This window comes from Canis aureus, chromosome 1 (genome assembly GCF_053574225.1).
Source record: "Canis aureus isolate CA01 chromosome 1, VMU_Caureus_v.1.0, whole genome shotgun sequence".
Taxonomy (NCBI): domain Eukaryota; kingdom Metazoa; phylum Chordata; class Mammalia; order Carnivora; family Canidae; genus Canis; species Canis aureus.
Window position 1 is genome coordinate 69,348,075 of NC_135611.1, and position 22,409 is coordinate 69,370,483.

General features: G+C 47.0%; 1 protein-coding gene across 2 annotated transcripts in view; it reads left to right on the forward strand.

Annotated features, from left to right (window-relative positions):
- Window positions 1–21,999, forward strand: part of TMEM200A (transmembrane protein 200A) — a 58,395-nt gene extending 36,396 nt beyond the window's left edge. The window contains exon 2 of one of the 2 annotated variants that reach the window (XM_077902843.1): window positions 18,776–21,999. In XM_077902843.1, coding sequence (XP_077758969.1) covers window positions 18,787–20,262 — 1,476 coding nt within the window. In that variant the 5' untranslated portion in view covers window positions 18,776–18,786 and the 3' untranslated portion in view covers window positions 20,263–21,999. Of the gene's footprint in view, window positions 1–18,770 lie in introns of both variants that reach the window. The other variant, XM_077902839.1, reaches the window with a different exon arrangement.
- The last annotated feature ends 410 nt before the right edge of the window (window positions 22,000–22,409 follow it).

Below are 22,409 nucleotides of genomic sequence, written 5' to 3' on the forward strand. Positions count from 1 at the left end.
GCACATAATGAACGCTCAGCAAATATTTGTTGAATGAATGAAAATGAATAAATGAAATGAATGAGTGAATGAATGACAGACCAATGTGAATGTCCCTCAGATACTTAGTTTGGTATTGAATTATTACGATAATAATTAGAATCAGTTAGAAAAGAAATAATGAAAATTTGGGCACAGACTGGTGGTACTCTTAAAAAATTCGTTTGAAAGTATTATGGACATTCTCATATACTCGGGTTCAAATTGGCTTGGCAGTGTGTAGGAACGCAGAGAATCCTGCAGGTGAAGAAATTTAAATATATGGGTAAGCCCTCCACAAGTGGGAAGCATCCTTCATGAGAACAGATACAGAATGTAACGTCTAGAAAATACTGGCTTTCTCGTACTCCGGCTACAACCTGTCTAAACAGCCCCTGACGGGTAGAGGCTGATCCAGCGACGTAAGGACTTTACCTTCCCCGGGAATCTGCAGACCTATTAGGGACAGCAAAACCAGGGTAGACACACACCCAAAAGTCAAACAACAGGTTAAATAGATGCCACCAAGCCCAGAACGGAGTGTACCCCGAGCCTTCACTCTGGCTCTGCCCGCGTTGCCTTAACGCGCCGTCGGCACATTGCTGGGCCCCTCATTCCCGAGGACGGCGCCCCGCGTAGCCCGGGGACGGGGAAGCCTATGGCAGCGGCGGGTCAGCCACGGCACCTTCCCCTCACCCACTCCGCACCCTGGGGACTGTCACCCGCGTCACAGCGCTGACCGCATGCACCTCGCGACTCCAGTCTGCTTTTAAAAAGTTCCTTCCCATTCTCGATCTTAAACATCTCAAAGAAAGGCCTTGGCTTCTCACAGAGCCCTCCGGGCGGCACGCGGGAGCGGGTCGTGGCGGATACTCAGATTCCGAACGGAGCGAAACAACTCGGAAGCATCAAGGGAAAATTAAATTATGGTTAATATTGCTTGAGGAACCTGGAATGAAGTACTGTTATTGCATTATTTTTTTTGAAGTGTTATATTTTATTATAAATATAATTATTTATTTATTTATTTATTTAGAAGAAATATTTTATTCCCCATAATGAAAGTACAGAGAGGTGAATACAAACCTGCTACTTCTATTTTTTTAGAGCTCCTCAGAAACCAGGGAGTGTCCCAAACCCGAAGTGTCACTATGCACCAGTTCTGATTTTATCAATGTATAGTTTGCAAACCCTTTAAACTCAGCCTGACTCAGAGCAACCTATTAAGGATGGGAGCGCCAATATTCTGATTTTGCAAATAAAAACCTGCAGCGGGAACCTGAATTATTACCTTAAAATTACAGTTTATTAAGGATACAAACTTCTAGTCTTTTCAGGTTATACTGGGCCATAAAAGCAATGTAGCAGTGTGATAAAATCACAGCTTTTAGGGTCCTAAAGATCTAGGTTTGGATCCTTCCGTTGGTCACATACCAGCTGAATCGCAGTGAGCAATTTGCTTCATCTCCGTAGATGGGGGCAACCTCTGAGCAATTATTAGTCATGTGATGTCATCATGTATCAGTTGGGTGAAAAATGACCTGGAGCCACCAGAGGGAATCCCTGAGAAATCCGCTAAGGGTTTCCTTTAGCTCCTGAAGCTAGAGGGTCAGGCATGAAACAAAACGTTAATCCGGTGACAATACCCTTTTGCATTCAAGTCGCTTTTTAGCCTCCCTGGCTCTGGTTTCTTTAGAAGGCACTGGAAAGACAGCAGTACTTAGCTGTATCCATCAGGCAGGGTGTTCAGAGCAGACAACCCCACATCTCAGTGCTTTAAAACAGCCAGGACGTCTTTCTTATTCAGGTCCATGTGGGTTGGCCCGCAGCCCTTCCCGTCATCCTCGTATGAGAACCTGAGGTGTGGACCCATCTGGAGGGTCCCAGCCACGGGAAGGGGTCCTAGCGAATCACACATGCCTTGTCCCCCGAAGGGGCACACACCTGTCCGCTCACCTTTCAGGGACAAGGCAGGTCACTTCCCCTGCCTGGTTCATGGGGTCGGGAAGATGCAAGGCAGGAAGGGGTCTGTGGACCTGGTGGGGGGGGTTGGAATGTGGAGAAGCACCCTCAGGAGCACCTGGCCCATCAGCACCGTCTGGGCGGAAGCTGCTCCGTGCCCCGCGACGACCCAGCCGCCTGGATTGTCAGCCTGGCATCGGCTGCAGGCTTCCCCAGCACGCAGGCCTGCAGCCTCCTGTGCTTGTGGGTGCATGCTCCTCATGGGGGGGGGGGTGCGGTGCTGAAATGAAGCCCGTGTCTGTGAACCCGGCTGAGCCCTGAGCGGCGCCCTGGACGTGCCTGGGTGTGCTGCATGGACGTGGCACCCGCGGCAGGTGCCCAGGCCTCCCCCCCTCTCCCGCAGACCTCTCTCCCCAGGTCTCCTCCCCCAGGCCTTCCCCCTCCCTCCACCATCCCCTTCCCCGGGCCTCCCCCCAGGCCTCCTACCCCCTAGGCCTCCCACCCAGGCCTCTCCCGTCCTCCCACCGCCCCCTCCCCCGGGCCTCCCCCAGGCCTCCTCCCTCCTGAGGCCTGCCCCCCGAGCCTCCAGGCTTCCCGGGGACCTCTCTGCTCAGGCACTGGGTTTACATAACTGTTCCATGTTGCTTCTGAACCATGGGAATGACCCTAATGACTTTTCTCCTGCTCTTAGAATCCCCGTGTTGTCTTCTGTGTGCGGCCCCAGTGTTGTTTTGATTGTCACGGATTATGAATTGCTAAAGCACTGGAACCTCTGGTCCCAGAAGACCGTCCGGGGGTGGGGGGAGTCCAGGGACCTGCCTGAAGACTGCCCTCGGTCAGGAGGGGAAAGGGATGGCTTCCTGTCGCAAAACACAGTTGGACCCTTTCATCGGCTGTTTCCCAAATTCGCAAGAGTTTGCATCGTGCGCCTGGCGTCCAGCTAGTTAGCCAGTCGGCCTTTTTGAAATCACGAAGTCACTTCGGCTCTAGGGGTGAAATATAAAATCCACGGGCCGTGATTTTGCACAAGGAGCTCTATCACGTAGTTGACTGAGCCAAGTTTTAAATTCATAGCTGTAGCTCTCAAACTGATCTTGATGTAACAACAGAGTAATATGACTTTTGGGTGAAAAAGCAGTGTTTACCGAGCTGTGCTGCACGAGCCAGAAGAAATCAAAGTCTAGATGCTGCGTGATCTTCTATTGGGGATATTTGTTGTTAGACGAGCCAACTGGGGACTGTGCTTAGACCGTAGGGTGAACTCTTTTCCATATGGCTTTTCTGGGTATTTTCCCCATGTGTGCATTTTTTTCAGTGTGCCTCTGGCTACGCAGGGGCATTTCTGCGGCCCGAACAGTGGACGGTTGGCGGCTGTGCCTCACCTGGCTGCCGCTCTCCAGCTGTGCCCACACGGAGGCATGTGAAATAGATTTTTCAAATAAATGAGATTGCTTATCACACTGGGTTTTTGATATTGGTTTGATATACTTACTGAACATGTCTTCCTGTCATTAAATGTCTGTCTACGGGGATCCCCGGATGGCTCAGCGGTTCAGCGCCTGCCTTTGGCCCAGGGCGTGATCCTGGGGTCCTGGGATCGAGTCCTGCATCGGGCTCTGGGCATGGAGCCTGCTTCTCCCTCTGCCTGTGTCTCTGCCTCTCTCTCTATCATGAGTAAATAAATAAAATCTTAAAAAAAAAATGTCTGTCTACATTTTGGGGATGACCGCCAGTGTCCGTCGCCGTGAGGGCGCCATAACTGGTGGGTCGGGTCGCTGTGTTAATACAGTCGAGAGGAGAAGAAGGTACATGCTGCTGAATTACCCCCTAAAAAGAGAGAAAACCCCTCCATTTAAACATTGCTAACTAATAAAAAACCTTTTGCTGGCATTTCCTTAGTTTGTACTGATGACGCTTTAGGGGAAAAAATAAAATCTTGAAGCCAGTTGGGTCTAAAATATTCTCCAATCTGATTAGGGTGCCAGGTCCTTCTTAAGTGCCTTTCCTTAGTTTGGGTCAACTGCGTAGCGGCATGGCGATGAGTACGCGTCAATGTGGCAGGATGCGAAGGGAACTAAATAGATAGAGTGACACCACCGTCGCTTGCTTTTTGGGATAATCGATCTCTATTTTATTTCTGCATCCAGTACTATAGTTTTGGGTGGTTTGGGGGTTTTTCTGTGTGTGTGTTTTTTTTAGGCATTTGTTTATTTCTCATATACAACTTCGACGATTTTTACAGAAATGGGTTCCTACAAAGGTCAGAAACGGAACTCACTGTGTCATCACCAGCGATGGCGCGGTGCTGAGGACATGGCAATGGCACTGCGCTGTGCAATTCAGAGATGCGTACGATCTCCTTCTTTAAATGACATTTTTTTTCCTTTAAATGACAGACTTTGTTGTTGCTTTAAATAACGTATTATTTCCTCTCTGCATTCTACATTCATAAGCACAAATTCTTCCCTCTTCCCCTCATCTCCTTGTTTTCTCTCGACACTTGCGGTCACGCCTCCCCCTCCCCCTTATCCTATTACTGCGCGATGTGATTTGGGATAAAAATCACGTTCTTGGAGCTGAGCGGGTCTTGATGTGAAGCCCTGCTCTCTCTCCCATTTCCTGGCTGCGTGACATGAAGCAAATTACTTAGCCTCTCTGAGTCTCAGTGAAGCGGTTTTCCTCCCTCACCGAATTTTTCTGAAAATCAAGGACAACGGTGTGTATTTAGTTCCTAATGAGACATCACAGCTCGGTAAACATTACCTCCTCTCTTATTTCTGATTTTTCATTCTTCCTTCACTATTTTCATCCTTTTCCCCCCAAAGCCTCCAGATGAATAAGTTGAGCTTCTTGAGTTCTCTTGGAAAAGAGTCAAACTTTTTTCTTTCCCTCTGGAAAAGATGAAAGTCCTCCTCTCCGGCATTTTTTCCCTATTTTTCCCCCTTTTGCTGTGATTCTTCATCTTCTGAGAGTCTGGTGACTCTAGAGTATTACGATCTTTGAGGTTTTGATTGTGGCTTTGACAAAAATTGCTTTGCTTGTGAGAGCCTTGCCATCATCTTCAAAAAGTCACCATTTTTTAAATAATAATAAATTTATTTTTTATTGGTGTTCAATTTGCCAACATATAGAATAACACCCAGTGCTCATCCCGTCAAGTGCCCCCCTCAGTGCCCGTCACGCAGTCACCCCCACCCCCCGCCCTCCTCCCCTTCCACCACCCCTAGTTCTTTTCCCAGTTAGGAGTCTTTATGTTCTGTCTCCCTCCCTGATATTTCCACCCATTTCTTCTCCCTTCCCTTCTATTCCCTTTCACTATTATCTATATTCCCCAAATGAATGAGAACATATAATGTTTGTCCTTCTCCGATTGACTTATTTCCCATTTACCTAATATTTACTTTGGTCTCAGTAAGGTTGCAGAGCTTCGGCGAGTCAACTCCAGCCCTTTCCAATCGGAGTGAATCCTACAATGACCTTTTACGCAGCACAGGGTCTTCCGCTGCTTTATGAGGTTAGGCGGGGCTGGGCTGGGCTGTGATCATGATGGTGATGACGACTTGTGGTAGAGTAAGTCTCGGGGAGTTCACCACCGACTTCCGTGTGCTGCTTGGGGATTGCTGATAGGAAGCTATCAGAAGCTATGCTTCTTAGGTCTAAACCCCCAACCAGCCTGAATTCCTGCAGGTCCATCCATGCCGTCCCAGTGGCCGCCTTCCCTCTATTTCCTCTGCTGGGAGTTCCTCTCTGCTCCTCTTCCTCCCTTGGTCATGAAACCTCTCCTGCCCGTTCACTGTCCTGACCCGCACACTCCGAGGTCACTGTCTCCTCTGGGCCTTGTGTGTCCACCAACATTCCCGTCGCTGCGCCTAGACTGTGTCTTAGCACCTGCTTGTCAGCCCAATGACAGCACAGGGGATGGCACACTCACCGCTGAGCTTTGGAGCATAGTTGGTGCTCAACGAGTCTGCACCAAGTGCAGAAATAAATAAACATCACAAGCACGGCTCCTCAGATCAAAGGGCGTAGAAGCTTGAAATCATTGTAAGTGGTGATCAGAATGAAAAGCAGCCCCCCCCCAAAAAAAAAAGAAAAAAAAAAAAAAAGAAAAGCAGCCCAAGCAGTGCTAAATAGAAATGCGAGATTCCCTGCTTCCCAGAGTGAACGAGGAATTTGAATAAATGATCAACATCGTTCTGGAAGAATTAGGACTGTGCTTTGATTTGTTTAATTACTTGGCTTCGTTATCTTACGTGGATTTAGGAACAAAGAAGAATCCTCGTCATCTTTTCAAAAGCAATAAAAAAAAAATAGCCCAGATGCCCTCTAAATAGGTGGTTGGAAGCGAAGGATGCTGAAGCCTGAACAAGCCCAGCCATTGCTTCAACCCTCTACGTAATTTTCCTTTTGGAGATCAGCCAGTTCGGAGGTAATCAGGTGGCCCCAGGGGTTGTAGGGTCGGAGCTTGCTTCGGCAGAGCTGCAGAGCTGCAGAGCACTGCCCTACACACGACCGATGTATCGTCTTGGACTCTTGGCCCGTTGCCGGGAGGGGGCTGCTACGCAGCTGTGTGTCGGGCCATGGTGCTACAGCCTGCTCCCCACGGCTGTGAGGCTCTCATGGGCCAACGTGTGAATAAGCCAGCAAACGTCTGATTCACCTTCAAAAGGCTACGGGTAAAATCCGTGGTTTGGCAGGCAGCTGTGGCAAACCTAAGAAATACTTAGAATTTTATTTATTTATTTATTTATTTATTTTTTTAAATACTTAGAATTTTAAAGGAAGTTTTGTTTGTCCCTGGGCTGGATGTCATTGACAATCAAAAACCTGAACCAATGCTGCGTATTTGTTTAAAAAGCATACACATCAAAAACTCGTCCTTATAATCCCATTAGTCTTTCATTTTGATGATAAGCATCGAGATCGAAGGCATTTTTAAAACTCAGATTGAAGTCGCACGTGAGTTCATTTTTTTTTTTTTAAGATTTTATTTATTCATTCATGATAGACATAGAGAGAGAGGCAGAGACCCAGGCAGAGGGAGAAGCAGGCTCCATGCAGGGAGCCCGACGTGGGACTCGATCCTGGGGCCTGGGGTCATGCCCTGGGCCAAAGGCAGGTGCCAAACCGCTGAGCCCCCCCAGGGATCCCCATGCACAGTTTAGAGGCCGGCTCAACCTTGGCCTAAACTCAACTTCCATAAGCCCCGGGATGGGATGCCAGTGCCTGAAAGAAAGTTCCTCGTGACTGTGTTTGTCTCCGTTCAGATGAACCGGGGGGCATGCACGGAGGCCCTTGGGCACAAGGCGCCAGTCCCTGCCACCCGCCCGCCAGGCCGCGGCCAGAGCAGAGCCTTGCCTGGCCGACGACTCACGCCCACGTGGACTGCTTGGCTCCCCTGTCCCCGCGCGCCCACCCCCCGGACCCCTGCGAGGCTTTCTCAAGGCTGTGGTCGTGGAAGTGAAGTGGGGCAGGAGGAGGGCGACTTTGCAAGTCACCCCCAGGAATGCACATAGTCAACCCTTCTTTTTCTTTTCCGTCAACGAGTGAATGAAGGCGCAGCTTTTCTTTCGAAATTGCATCAGGCCACGTGTCTCCCTTTCCTGTCGGGTTGCTCTTTGACTCTGCTCCCTGGACATTTGTATTTTTTTTTCTTCTGTGGCTGGATGAGGAATCTCTTTTGTCCCTTTTCCCCTCGGATTGCTGTCTCCCGTGGAAGTTAGCAGTGAGGCAGGCTGCGATCTGGGGTCACAGACAGCTGAGGCTGAAGCTGTCCCAGGCGGGGCCCCCACGCACCCCACCCGTGGAAAGCGGACATGTGCGTGTGTGGTGTGTTTAGAAACGCGCTTCCCTCCGTCGCTGTTGTTAGGTTAAGCCTCCCTCGAAGTCATGTCCTGTGCTCTTTCCAGTTTGGTCTTCGATGCCTGAGATCGTGGGCAGTTTACCATTCTTCTCGATTTTCCCCTCTCGGCCAATATATTCAACCAGAGTGTGCGGACGACCTGGTAAGCCTGGCAGGCCCAGCAGGAGGATTCCTGACCTTGTATGACCTTTTTTTTTTTTTTTTTTTAAAGAAGTTCTGGAAAGAAGGAAGCATTTTTAAGAAAACAGAACTGATTCATGGTTTCTGATAGTTTGTGTCGCGTTAGTATTCCATAATTTTCTGCCCCGGAACATGGTTCACCTTCTCTTCCTCCACTGAACTCATTTTCCTTCTTCCTTCTTTTCTATCTTTTGACCTTCCCCCTTCCCTCCATGTCCTCCGTGTCCCCATCTAGCAGCAGCTCTGACATAATTAATTTTCTCCCCCGGAATCTAGGTTAAAAACTCTACCTGAAGCAGTATGGACAGGTAATTCGGTGGTGGGACCGGGGGGTGCTCCCTTTAAAACCAGGAGCCAGGCAGGGAGGGCCACACACACCCCCCACTTTGTCCTGGTTTACCTACCTCCTCCAGGTCCTCGGTGGTACAGTTAGAAAATGCCGGTTGTGGGTTTGAAATTGGGAAAGGGGGGCACCTGGGTGGCTTAGGGCTCAAGCATCTGCCTTTGGCTCAGGGCCTGACTCCGGGGCCCTGGGATCGAATCCCACATCAGGCTCCCTGCAGGGAGCCTGCTTCTCCCTCTGCCTGTGTCTCTGCCTCTCTCTCTCTGGGTCTCTCATGAATAAATAAATAAAATCTTTTTAAAAATTGGGAAAGAGGAGGCAAAGATATATCTGGATGATATCATTGTCCTTCTAGGACACGTAAGAGAATGAACTAAAAATTTATTTTTTTAACAGTCAACAAGCTCAGTTAAGGCAGCTTAGTAAATTAATGCACAAAAGTCAATAGCCTTCCTACAGCCAAATGACAACCACTTGAAGATGTAAATGATAGGGACAGAAAACTCTGCTTTACATCAAAACGCAGTGACCCAAGAAAGAGTAAGAAGAAGTGAGAAACATCTATGTTGAAAAAAAGAGAAAGAAACAAAGAAACAAAGAAACAAAGAAAGAAAAGAAAGAAACTATGGCATAAAGCTTTTAGTGAAATGCTACCATGGTACAACAGTGTCCGTCCTCCCCATATGTATGTAGAGATCTGGTGCGATTGCAATAAAATTGCCAGGTTTTTAAAACTCAAATTCTGAAGTTCACAGGCAACATAAAATGTGTAAGCATAGCAAGAAATTTTTGACGCAGGAGAATGAGAATAAACTAATCTTATCAGGTGTCCAAATATGAATTATCATATTAGTTTCGTTCAGACAAATTAGTAGATTAATGGAACAGAATGGGCAATCTTAATATTGACCAAAATGGGTATGAGATTTGGTACATAGTATGACTATAAGAAATTAATATACAATGAAAGTATTTCGAAGCAAAGGAGGAGAGGTTTCCTATGAACACGTTAGAGCCCTACCTATATTCTTACACACACACACACACATCCAGATACACAAGAAAATGAAAATGTAAGAGAATTAGAACATGAAATTATTGGGGGGAAAATGAGGGAATTTTTTTTCAAGATTTCTTTATTTATCTGAGAGAGAGAGAGAGGGCACGCACACACATGCAATCTCAAGGGGGAAGGGCAGAGGGAGAGGCAGAGAGACTCCTAAGCAGACCCTGCACTGGGCATGAACCCCACTAGAAGGCCCAATCCTACGACCCGAGACCACGACCTGAGCCAAAACCCAGAGTCGGATGCCCAACCCACTGTGCCACCCAGGTGCCCCCACATGGAAGAACTTTTAGCATGACTTTCCAATGAAGAAGAGCTTTCTAATGATTCTGGGAAGCCATCAACCAACATAAGGCTGGCCACATAGAATTGAAATTTTCTGTTCGATAAAGGATACAATAAAAACGGAAGCCAAAACATAAATATGTGTGCCAGGCATATCACTACCAGAGAGCTGATTTCTTTCATATGTAAAGAGTTCTCATAGATAATTCTAAGACACCAAGTGAGAAAACCTCCTTCCCACTTCTCAAAGAGCTGCAAAAAACACAACACTCGGCTGACCTCTAGGAGGGGGAAACTAGGGAAACCAGTTTCCCTTACTGGTTTGGGAAACCAGCTTCACTTACTGTATTGCTGGATTTTTCCCTTGCACAGAGAGGGGAGAGAAGAGGAGGGGAGGGGAGGCGAGGGGAAGGGAGGTGAGAAAGACAGACGGGCTGACCAACACTGGTTTTATTTTTTCATTTTTTTATTTTTTGATACATGGATGCAAATTCTTATTTTTTATTTATTTTTTTGTCAATTTATTTTTTATTGGTGTTCAATTTGCCAACATATAGAATAATGCCCACTGCTCATCCCATCAAGTGCCCCCCTCAGTGCCCGTCACCCCAGTTACCCCCAACACTGGTTTTAAATTGGAACTGTAAAAATCTATTTCCTTGATTCACCTTGCTGCCCCTAAGCTGTGCAAGGAGGAAAAAAGACGAGGCAAACAAAAATAGAAATAGTCACATGTGTCCCCACTGCCTCCTCTGCCAGAGTTTCTCTAAAGACTATGTTCCTTATGCTGAAGGACTCGTGTGTTTCGTTCTTTTTTATTTTTTTATTTATTTTTATTTTTATTTATTTATTTATTTTTTGTGTGTGTTTCATTCTTTTCTGTGACTGGTGAAGGCTTTGGCCTTGGCCTCTCCCGCGAGGCCACCCCTTCCCCCCTTGCCTGAAGGGCGATCCTACTCAGGTCGCACTTCTGGGGGAAAAGAAATTCCCCAGTGGAAACGATGAGGTCTGACTTATTGCCTAATGTAAATGCTTCATGGCAGCCTCGAGCTACCGTGGTTTGGAAGACTTTATGAGAAATTCGATGGATGGTGTGTTACTGTGGATTAAAAGGTGGCGCAGCTGTTTGCTAATTTAGATGGTGCTTTTGCTCTGGTGGGAAATGATCCCTAATTTGCAGCAGAGAAGAAAGTGGGATGTTCGGGCCCCGTCACAGTACTGGCCCAGTGGCACTGCACGCACACCTGGCGGGCTGACATAGGACGTTTGCTAGAAAGTGGGGCCAAGGAGAACTGAGACTTGCTACCAGGTTTCGGCCTTCCCCCTTGTCCTATAGGATGGTCACCAGAGTGTTTGGGGCTTCTTGGGGTTTTTAAGTCACTGTAAAGGGTGTGATTACTGGAGCCTCACTTACCAGTGTTGTTTCCAGAAGCCTTGTCACTGTACCCTTAAGTGACGTGACCGCCGGTGTTTCTCTGCAGGGGAGAGGTCTGTATACCAAGTCCAGCCCATGGTTTTCAGTGTTTCAGCTCTTCATCTCAGCTAATCTGCATTTTCGTAAACCTGTGACTTCTTTAACGGTAGCTTCTGTGCATCGATTTCAAGTCGGCTTCCTGCCCGGAAACGCAGTGAGCAGGAAGGGTGGCTACGTTGTGAGAGCTTGTCCTGACTTGAAGAATGAGGGTACAAGGCAGGAAGCATTATTTCTACTTTGGGGGAAATAGGCTTCTAATTTCTTCTGTTCCTGCGGAAAATGTCTCCCACTGGGTCTCAGCAGGGTTTTTTTCCAACAGCTCATTATGGATCTGTTATTTGGCCTCCTGAAGACTTTTGCGTTCTGCGAGCTTCGTGGCTCTTAGTCCTGGGAGAGCAGTTGTTCCTTGTCATTGTTACACAGTCTGTAATTGGTTTGGACCCTAATTGTACAGTTTGTCAGGCTGGCGGGTTTTGAAGGCGCCAGTAACAAAGAACACGTAGGATTTCCCAGCGCATCCTCTATTCCTAGTGTTTTCCGCATGCGTAGGATGTCCTTGACCGTAACGTGGTGTTTTCTATCTAATGATTTGAGTATAATTCTGCTAATTATAAAGAATTCTCTATTTCCCTGTAGTTCCAGCCCTCATGCAGATGTAGAATTATGCTGAATATTAGGATGCCCTTCTCCAAGGCAGACCAGCACAGGTCATCACGTGTGCATAAAATCGCAGCTTAACCTATTGTCACAAAATTAACATTTTGCAATGTTCGCTTTATATCACCCTTATGGCAAATTCTCTAGTCCCCATATCCCCAAGCCCCATATTCCTCTTTATTTTCAGTCTGTGTTATGCCCGAGGGTCCCAATGGAAGCAGAATGGTGCTTGCAGAATTGATCAGATCCTGCTGCCTTTGGTTCACCTGCATCATTAAGATAGATCAAAACATCAGATGAACTTAATTCTTGTAATTGCTTGTATTTTTTTGGTCGTACGACAGGTCTCTGAATCTGAAGAACTAGAACTAGGAGGAGGGCATGCTTTATATTCTTTCTATAATCCCCCACTTGCCTCTCTCTTATATAAACACAGCTCTTCCTAGTAACTACCAAATTATTAATGCTCCTGCCACTAAAATACAGTTTCCATTCAGATAGCTTTTGACTCTAAACCCCGTGCAAACCTGCAGTCATAATTCCCTCTCCACATACAGTGAGCCGTCGTTAATTATTTCGCTTCGCGTATTGGAGTATGTGTTGGTTTGCCTAGCAGAGCAACGAAAGAGTGGATGGCACTGAGCAATGAAGAGCTAATAAAAATAGCTGCTGTTTTTTGAGGATTTACTATAGTCAACACTACAGTGAACTTTTCATAGATATTTCTTCATTTTATCCTTAACAGGGCCAGTGCTCTACATACTGAGTATTAAGGAAGGTTTTTGCCATTTGACTGACGGAGGAACTGAGATAGGAATTTAAAACACCTTGTCCAAGGGGCCCCTGGGTGGCTCAGTAGGTTGGGCGGCGGACTCCTGATGTCGGCTCAGGTCGTGATCCCAGGGTCATGAGATGCAGCCCTGTGTCGGGCTCTGCGCTCAGCGGGAGTCTGCTGGAGACGCTCCCCCTTTCTCTGTCCCTCCCCCTGCTCGTGCACCAGTGCTCTGTCTTTCTTTAACAAAATATATGAATCTTGGGGATCCCTGGGTGGCTCAGTGGTTTGGCACCTGCCTTAGGCCCAGGGCGTGACCCCGGGTCCCAGAATTGAGTCCCACGTTGGGCTCCCTGCATGGAGCCTGCTTCTCCCTCTGCCTGTATCTCTGCCTCTCTCTCTCTCTATGTCTATCATGAATAAATAAATAAATCTTTAAAAAATAATAATAAATAAATATATAAATCTTAAAAAAAAATTGTCCAAGGCTGCCTGGCTATCAGGTTTCTGTGATTCCAGAGACAGTGTGCAAATCCATTATGCTATGTGCTAAGCAATGATTTCTACCTATTCCTATTTTTTAAACTTTAATATGATTGAACTTATTAGTCACCCATAGGCATTTTCTCTTCCAACTCTGGTAAAGATGTAGATTAAAAATCCCAGTCTGAAAATTTAAAATGTCTCTCCTGGGAAGAAAGTCCTAAAACTGTTCTAGCTTGAACAGAAAATATTTCTATCTGTCACATTTGTGGATACCACATGCGGTTTTTATATAATGTTTTTGTTTGGTCCTGAAGGCACAGATTAACTTTCACTTCCTTTTGGCAGATAGCCTCACATTCTGGTGCATTTTTAAGCCTTGAGATAAGAATATAAATTCAAACAGAGAAGTAAGACAATATCAAATAAATTTAGGATAATAACCATACTGCGGTTGAGCGGATAGAGAGAAATCCTGGTGCGAGGGCCTTTGTGAAAGAGTGAGGAACAGCAGTGAGTTAGAATCTGCTTCTTGGCAAACTCCTACAGCTGTGTCTCCACTGCCCTGCTGCTGCTGCCTCTCGGAAGCCTCCGGGTTACTCCAGATAGTGGGGAAGAGCGTCCTCAAGTCCATCATCACAGCAAGTAGGTGATTTCGTTTTAGGTACTTTCCTGCTCTCGACCGGACTCCATGCTCCTGGAAGTCAGGACGAGCTGTGAGCCGTGCCCCTGGCCCCCAGCGCATGCCAGTCATGCCCTGGCATCCCTCACATCAAGTCATAGTCAACAGATCAACTTGTTGGGCATCTGTCTCATTCCCGGCACCATGTGAGGCCCAGGGGTAGCAGGAAAAACAACAGGAAGAGGAATATGTAACCAAGAATGAACGCTGGCCTGCTAGTCTGAAAACTTGAAATCCAGTCCTATTCTTTCTGCTTCTCCGTTGTTGGATCTGGGACAACATTCCTGGTCCTCAGTTGCTTAAAAGGAATGTCTGATTCAAAGACTTCTGACATCTCTCGACTCTGCAAGTGCGCGTACTTACCATGTCCGAGGGGAGTGTGCGAATGCATCTGGAACCGCATCTGCTGAGCGGGAGACTCACGGCGTGGTCAGGGCAGGAGGTCACGTGGTCGCAAGAGGATACAGGGTACAGGAATGGGCTTCCGTGAGGGTGGGAGCCCCACATGCGGGTGAACGCCGTGGAGAGCCGGGTCCACGGGGTGCGTAAGCTCGTGATGGGAGTGACGGGCCACAGCAGCAACTTCGAAAACGATTGGCTGAGCAAGAGTATGGAGGTGAGGCCTGATGGTGAGGCCAGTGGTGTGTACTGACACGATATGCAAGGCAGAGATCTGCTCAGGCCGGAGCAAGCGCTTACAGCCAAGCCCGAGGTGTCGGGTGAGCACGGCCCAGAGGGCAGAGGTGCCCCAGGTAGGCAAGTGGACAAGAATGGGGCATGCAAGCGAGCGCAAGAGGCTGCACCTATGGTGGAAAGGTAGCTACGGGGCCTGAGTCCCTGTTGATGACGCTGACGTGCCTCATGAGCAGGTAAGAAGGCGCAGGCCAGACACAGCCCAGCACGAATCTGCTTGACGGGGGAGAAGAAGGGCGAGTGTGGGTCGCAAGCTGCTAATTGGGGCAGGGGCAGCTAGCAGCGCGTGGCTGATTCATGAGCACTGGGAATGGCAGATAGGCTGACTGATATGCAGCCAAAAGTTAACCCAAACTGATTTAAAAAAATTTTTTTTGGCTGTCAACAGATGCTTATTTTCATGCATGTCTTGACGACATCATGATTCCTCTCTGGAGAACATGGAAGGAGACTGTGGCTGACCCTCTAGCTAGGTTGAGGTATAACTCGTCGAAAGGCCTCCTCAAAAAAACAGTTGCTGATCATTATATTCTTCTGGCCAGAAAACTGATGTTGAGTCTTCCACTAGACGTGCAAGCCCAGGTGTCAGTGTTTACCGTTACATGAGTGAATATCTACACAGACTAACACTCCCCCTTAGGAGGAGGCCCCTACTGGAGTATCCCAGCACGTCCTCCATTTTCCAAAGGTTTAGGGAAAGCTGTGGATCCAGAGAGATTGGGAAGCACAGACTCTGTGCCCAAATGAGCAGAACGAAATTCAGCGTAGTAGCAAAATTCTTCACTTGGATGGTTAAGGAAATAAGTCCTATCCCTGCCCTGGGATGGTAGGGAGCACACATACAGTGATAAAAGTGTAGGATGGAGAGGATGTGGCTTTTTAGCATACGTTAAAAAAAAATAGATTTAGGCTGCTTTCACATGGACCGAACACCATAGACCAGGCTGACGTTGCGGGGCGGGGGTGCAGGGGCCCAGGCCCAGACGCCCGCCCCCGGGGTTGCAGTTCCGCCAGAATCTTCATGGGGGTCACAGTGTCGGTCCCTCATTATGGCGTCAGCCTACGAGTTGAGGTCGATCCTCCTAAGCTATGACAGCGGTATTTGTGTCTTCCTCCAGCCCCGTCACGTGTGAATGGGATAGTCAAGCACCTGGGAGGGACCCTTGCTACCTTCCAAGACCCGGGCCTTCCCTTTCTCCTCGCGCATGGCCTGGCTCCCTCCCTCCACGGTGAGCCGGGTGCTCAGGGGTGCTCCGCGCAGACCAGGGCTCTCTTCTCCAGCCTCGCTTTCCCTTGACCTTCCTTGTCCCAAATACTATTCATTCGGCTTCTCACTGTGATGAGAGTCAGAAAGCTTCCACCTGCCGGAAGCTGCTGCAAAGGTCCTCCACAATAAACCTTTGGTTCTAGGGGCGTTAATTCTGTTTTATGGAGATAGACTAGCTCTTTACAGTGGAGGTTCAAGTTCTTTGAAGCAGTGACTGCGTTTAAGCACTTTGCCTTCCTGTCGGAGTCAGTCTGGGCCCAGTCACCACGGCGGCTCACAAAGGAAGACACGGGCACCTGCCCGGAGCCGCGTGCCCCCTCGGGGTCTGGCCAGAGCAGGTTGAAGAAGCCAGGGGGTCCTTTCATCTCCCCCCCTCCCCATTCTTTATTTCTGACCTCGGCCCGGACTCTCCTCCTTCCAGTTGCGTTTTCACACGTCGACTAGCCCTGCGTGCTTGCTCTCAAGGCCCACTCCCCGTCGCTCTGTCCTGCCTTCCAATCTTCATCCGTCTTTCTCAAATGTGGTTTTCTCTTCCAGCCGCCTCTCCTCCGTGGGCCTCGGGAATGGAGAGGGCGAGATAGCGGGAATGTCTTAACCACTGGAGGTGGGCGTGGGCTCCGTGGAATGTGATCCACCATGGAGGCTTTCAACCCCTGATGGAAAAGTCCGTGCCTTTGTCTTCATTCTGTTTAGAAGGATGGCAAACTAAATCCCCGTCCTGCTACACGGAAATAACGGAGTTAGATGGCTTCTATCTGATCAAATTATTTTATTCAAACATTCAGAACTGTTTGGGGATCGAGACAACCTAGGTTGACTAAGCTCCGAGGTAGCCAAGGTCCGGGAGAGGTTCTGAACCGCAGTAGGAGGCCTAGCTGACTTTCCTAGGCTCCTGCTGTGTGTTACAGGATAGTTGGTCCTTTCGACATTAAACTCTTTTCCTCCTAGTTATAGTTGCAGCCAAGGCTGGATTTACTCAGCGGCTTGTTCAGCTAGCTCAACGTGTGGATGCCTTCCACGACCCCGCTTATTTAAACAGAACTCAGAAATCATAAATAGCAATTCAAAAGGAGAGCTTGATTTCACAAGCTGAGATCTGAAACCCTCTCAAAAATTTGCCAGAGACCCCGTGAGTCCTAAAATATCCTCCGTTTCCTCCCAGCCAGCACTGGCAGCTGGAGAACTATTCTTACAAATAATGACAAATATTTTACCAACTCACAACATGTTGCTTTCTGTTTTGGTATTAATTTCATTTGTTCATATTTTTGACTGGGGAAGTCAGTGTGGTGTGACATGATGGTCATCCAACAAATCCCAGGAAAAGAATTACTCTCATTTTGAACGTTTTAGTGTGTGTTTCTTGAACAGTGGCTCCGCGCAAGCTATTATATTGAATGTTTTTGGTGATGAAAATATGAATTGAACTTGATGTTTGACCACAAGAATTGAAAGAACTGAGACGTTATAATACAGCCAGTGCCGTGGAAAACTTGCTAAAATGCACTGAGAAATGAGGGCTCGGGTGGGATTGGCTGAGTGAGTCAAAGAAGGCTTTTAAGGGAAGTGGGACACGAGCTTCGATGACCAGCCTGTGCTAATATGTGAAATGGGGCATGGAGGGTGAGGAAGGGGCATCTAGACAAACGAAACCTTATTAACAAAGTCTCAAAAATAGTACAGTATGAAGTACAGGGCACTTTGTTAGGTTTTAGTTTTATGTAAATGAAAGAGAACAGTTAGAGATAAAGCTAAATCCCCTGGGTCTGAAATCCCGCATTTAATGCTGGTAGGTAATGGGGAATGTTTTATCTATTATTCCACTCTTTAAACAATTTCAGAGTTGTGTTTGAGGATAATGAATCACATAATTAATCTGTCCTCAGCTTATAAGCTTGACTGTGGAAGAGAAAGAGAATTGGAGTTTGGAAGGCCGGCTGGGAGGTTATTACAATGGTCTAGTGACAGGTACCGAGAGCGGCCTGGGCTGGGCGGGGTAGGATTGGAGTGGGCGGTAGAAAGGAGAAACGTCAGGGAGTGAACATTTCTCAGATTTAGAGCCTGATCAGCAGATGAGAGAAAAGAGAAAGGAAGGAGTTAAAGATAATTATGAAGCGTCAACCAGAAGAAGCGACACCGTGAGGGAAGTGAGACAAGTCAAGCCGTACGGAGGGGGGGTGAGCTCAGCTGTGCGAGCGGTGCGTGGACATACACGCGCTGCCCTGGGAACCCCGGCTACGGCCTGCAGTATGGGCTTGGGATGCGTTAGCACAGACGTGATGGCGGCAGGAGTAGGAGCGGGTATGAAGGCCAAGGGGGGATATAAAGATGGCCAAAGGTCGGCCTCGCGGGGGCAGGCAGTCTAGTTGTAGGGGAGGGAAGATGAGCCACGATGGAAGTAGTCAGTGAGGGCAGGGAAGAGCCCGACTTAGGATCATAGGAGACTGGAAAAGAGCGAGTTTCAAGGAAGCAGGGGTCCGAGTGTTCATGGACACAGAGAAATAAGGAGGCTGAGAACAGATCGGGAGAAACGAAGTGTGATAGGCGAGAGCTCACTGGTGACTTCCACAAGAGTGGATGTTAAACTGTGATTTGTTGGAATGTGTTCTCTTTGTAAGTCTAGGGTTTGATGGTTTGGGGTCTATTAAGTGTTCTGGATTTTCCCATTTCTTTGAGATGACACAGATAATGAAAGACGGCATGCGTGTGTGTGTGTGTTGGGGGGGGGGGTTCCTTGTGATCAGGGACTGTTTTATATAAATGATGAGATTGTTTGAATAAACTATACCTTGAGCTCATGTTTCATTAACAACCCAGACATTAATTCAGCCAATAAAGGAAATCTCCAGAATTTTACGTTATTCAATAGACAAAACTTCTACCCAAACTATATCAGGTAAAGAGATACTCCACTGCCCTTTTTCATTATATGAAACAACAAACAATAAAAACATATAAACAATTGCTGAACTGGTGAGCATGTCCCAGAACAGCTAAGATGATCATCTTTTCTCTTTCTTTTCAGAACAGAGGGCTGAGCTATGATAGCAACCGGGGGAGTGATAACGGGCCTGGCCGCCTTGAAAAGGCAAGACTCGGCAAGATCTCAGCACCACGTCAGCCTCAGCCCGGCGCCTGCTGCCCAAGACAAGAAACCGGCCCGGCGTCGGCCTCAGGCCGACGTCGTAGTAGTGCGGGGCAAAATCCGGCTTTATTCCCCATCTGGGTTTTTCCTCATTTTAGGAGTGCTCATCTCCATTGTAGGAATTGCAATGGCAGTCCTTGGATACTGGCCCCAAAAAGAACATTTCATCGATGCCGAGACAACACTGTCAACCAACGAGACCCAGGTCATTCGGAACCAGGGTGGCGTGGTGGTCCGCTTCTTTGAGCAGCATTTACATTCTGATAAGATGAAAATGCTCGGCCCTTTCACCATGGGGATTGGCATTTTCATTTTCATCTGTGCCAATGCCATTCTTCACGAGAACCGTGACAAAGAAACAAAAATCATACACATGAGGGACATCTATTCCACGGTCATCGACATCCACACGCTGAGGGTCAAGGAGCAGAAGCATATGAATGGCCTCTACACGGGTGCGATGGGAGACTCAGAGGTTAAACAGAATGGGAGCTCCTGCACCTCGAGACTAGCAGCAAACACCATCGCATCTTTCTCCGGCTTTAGGAGCAGTTTTCGGATGGACAGCTCCGTCGAGGAGGATGAGCTTGCACTGAATGAAAATAAGAGTTTGGGGCATCTCATGCCACCTTTGCTTTCTGACAGCTCTGTCTCCGTCTTTGGCCTCTACCCACCTGCGTCCAAGACGACAGAGGACAAGACCGGTGGCCCCAAGAAGTGTGGAACCAAATCAATCGTGTCGTCGTCCATCAGCGCTTTTACCTTGCCTGTGATCAAGCTTAACAACTGCGTCATTGACGAGCCCAGTATAGACCACATCACTGAGGCTGCGGACAACCTCAAGAGCAGGGCGAGGAACTTGTCCATGGACTCCCTGGTGCTCCCTCCACCCAACGCTGGGGAACCCTTCCAGCCGGTCGGCACGGCCTTCCCGAGGAATCATTCTGTTGGCGAGTCGCTGTCGAGCCAGTACAAGTCCTCTGTGGCCCTCGGACCTGGGGCCGGACAGTTCTTGTCTCCTGGGGCCGCGAGAAGACAGTTCGGGTCCAACACATCTTTACATTTGCTCTCGTCACACTCAAAATCCTTAGACTTAGACCGGGGTCCTTCTACCCTAACTGTTCAGGCGGAGCAACGGAAACACCCAAGTTGGCCTCGGTTGGACCGAAGCAACAGCAAAGGCTACATGAGACTAGAGAATAAAGAGGACCCCATGGAGAGGCTGCTTGTGCCCCAGGCTACGATCAAAAAAGACTTTACCAACAAGGAGAAGCTCCTCATGATTTCCAGATCGCATAATAATTTGAGTTTTGAACATGATGAGTTTTTGAGTAACAACCTGAAGCGGGGAACTTCTGAAACCAGGTTTTAATGTTCAAAAATATATCATTTTACAAGGCTATATATTTTAAAACTATTTTCACCAGTGTTTCCTTGTTAAAGTATAGGTTATAAGCCTTTTTATTAATCAAATGGTTTGTAGTGGGTTAGACCTGGCTGTTTAATTCTGTGTGGGAGATGGCTGCTTATGTTTGGGTTGCTCATGGTTGCAGTTCTTTCTACAATCGCACATGGTTTAGTGTTTTCCCTTCCTTTGGAAGCGTTATCTCTTTTATTGATATGAACACACCAGACTCCCATCTGAACTACAGCTCCCTTTTCTTTACTTTCAAGTTCTCACGTTGATGGTCATCTGCATAGAATGAAGTGTCCGGTTCGGAAAGGGCAGGGTACCAATGTGTGGACCCACAGTACTAAATTTAGGCCCAAGACTCAAAATAAACTTATAGATGCACATGAGTACAAACCATAGGTGGATTTTCTAAATGATTGCTTTTTTAAAAGCATTTTTTTTTTTACAAAATCAGATAAATTATTTAAAAGGAAAAAGATCTAGTTTCTGTGTGAGCGAAATAATGTGAATTGGTGAAATTGGTTTAGCTCTATGTGAGCTAATTGATAGGAATTAAGTTGGTTGTGACTAGTTCCCTGAGCTCTGGGTAGGTATATCTTTTTTCAATGTTAGTTCTATTTTAGGGATATTTTATTAAAAAAAACAAACACGTATTCGAGAACCATGGCTGAGAATGCCAGGTATTCTTAGGGATAAATATCAAAATGCTATTAGCTATAACTTTAGATATTCAGAATCAGAATTTCTTTGCAACTAACTCGGAAAAGGAATGAGCCAATTTAGTTTGTAGGAATGCTATCTTGAAATAATTATATACATGAAGAAAATGTTGACTAGTCACAAAAATACACTATGGGTTAGTTAACAGTAACTAGGCTCAGTATCCCTCCTCGCCATCTCTTTTGTCATCCAGCATCCATGCATTCCCACATCCTTCTTTCCCCTCAACATTTTTTAGATCCTGTTCTTTGGGAAATAATCAGCTAACCTTGACATTTCTTTTTATCTTTGTGTATCACTAGCTTGGTGATTCAAGAAAATTTAATCCTTGACAAATGGCCTTGAAATTTACCTTGTGCTGGAAAGCCTTATGAAGACCCCAAAGACTTTCTTAGGGTGTAATACATTTTTGGAATTGTGGCTGTCAGTCACCGAAGATAATAAACACGAAAATGAATGTTTCCATCAGAAAATGTTCATGTTTTCCATTAAGGTAACATTTAATTGTAAGAACTGTTTAATGGAATACTCAGGAAATTTTACAGATTCTTCCCAATGCCTAAATGTTTCTGAGCGGCATCAGCATTGGTATCATTGCAGCTCTTGTGGAAAAGGAGAAGGAAAATACATCTCTGTCCGTAGCTCCCCACAATCCCACCTTGTGTTGGCATCCGAGCTTCCCTGAATTGAGTCAGTGTTACTTGTTAGAACACCAAGCTTGTGTATCGTTATAGAGTGAGCTCAATATTTTGCTATAAAGCATTGAATAAACTTCTGTTCTTAATAGAAATTTGTGTTCTGCCTACATTTGCTATTATTTTTAAATAAAATGTACAATTCTGTTTAAAGTACTGTTGTTCAAACTTTCAAGATGTAGTCTCCTGGAGGCACTTGATCCTCTAGGATGTGTATTGGGTTTTGTGGCTTTCTTATTTTGCTTCTATTAAAGAGCTGGGTCTCTCCACTTATTGAAAATAGGCTATTTTCATATTTGTTCTCTTTGTGTGGTGATTAATTTTCTGTGTCAACTTGACTGGACTAAGGGACATCCAGATTTCTAGGTGTTTATGACGGTATTTACAGAAGAGATTCGTATGTGAATCTATCAACTGATCACCAGTGCAGGTCGACATCATCTCACCTGTTGAGGGATTGAATAGAACAAAAACACAGAGGAAGGGCACATCTGTTCCCTGTGCTTGAGCTGGGACATCTGTCTCCCTGCCCCCAGACATCAGTACTCCTGCTTCTTGGGCCTTTGGACTTGGACTGAGGTTTATACCATCGGCTCCCTTGGTTCCTGGGCCTTCGGGTTTGGACTGGAACGACACTGCCACCTTTCCTCTGCCCCTCTAGTTTGCAGATGGCAGGTGGTGGGATTTCCT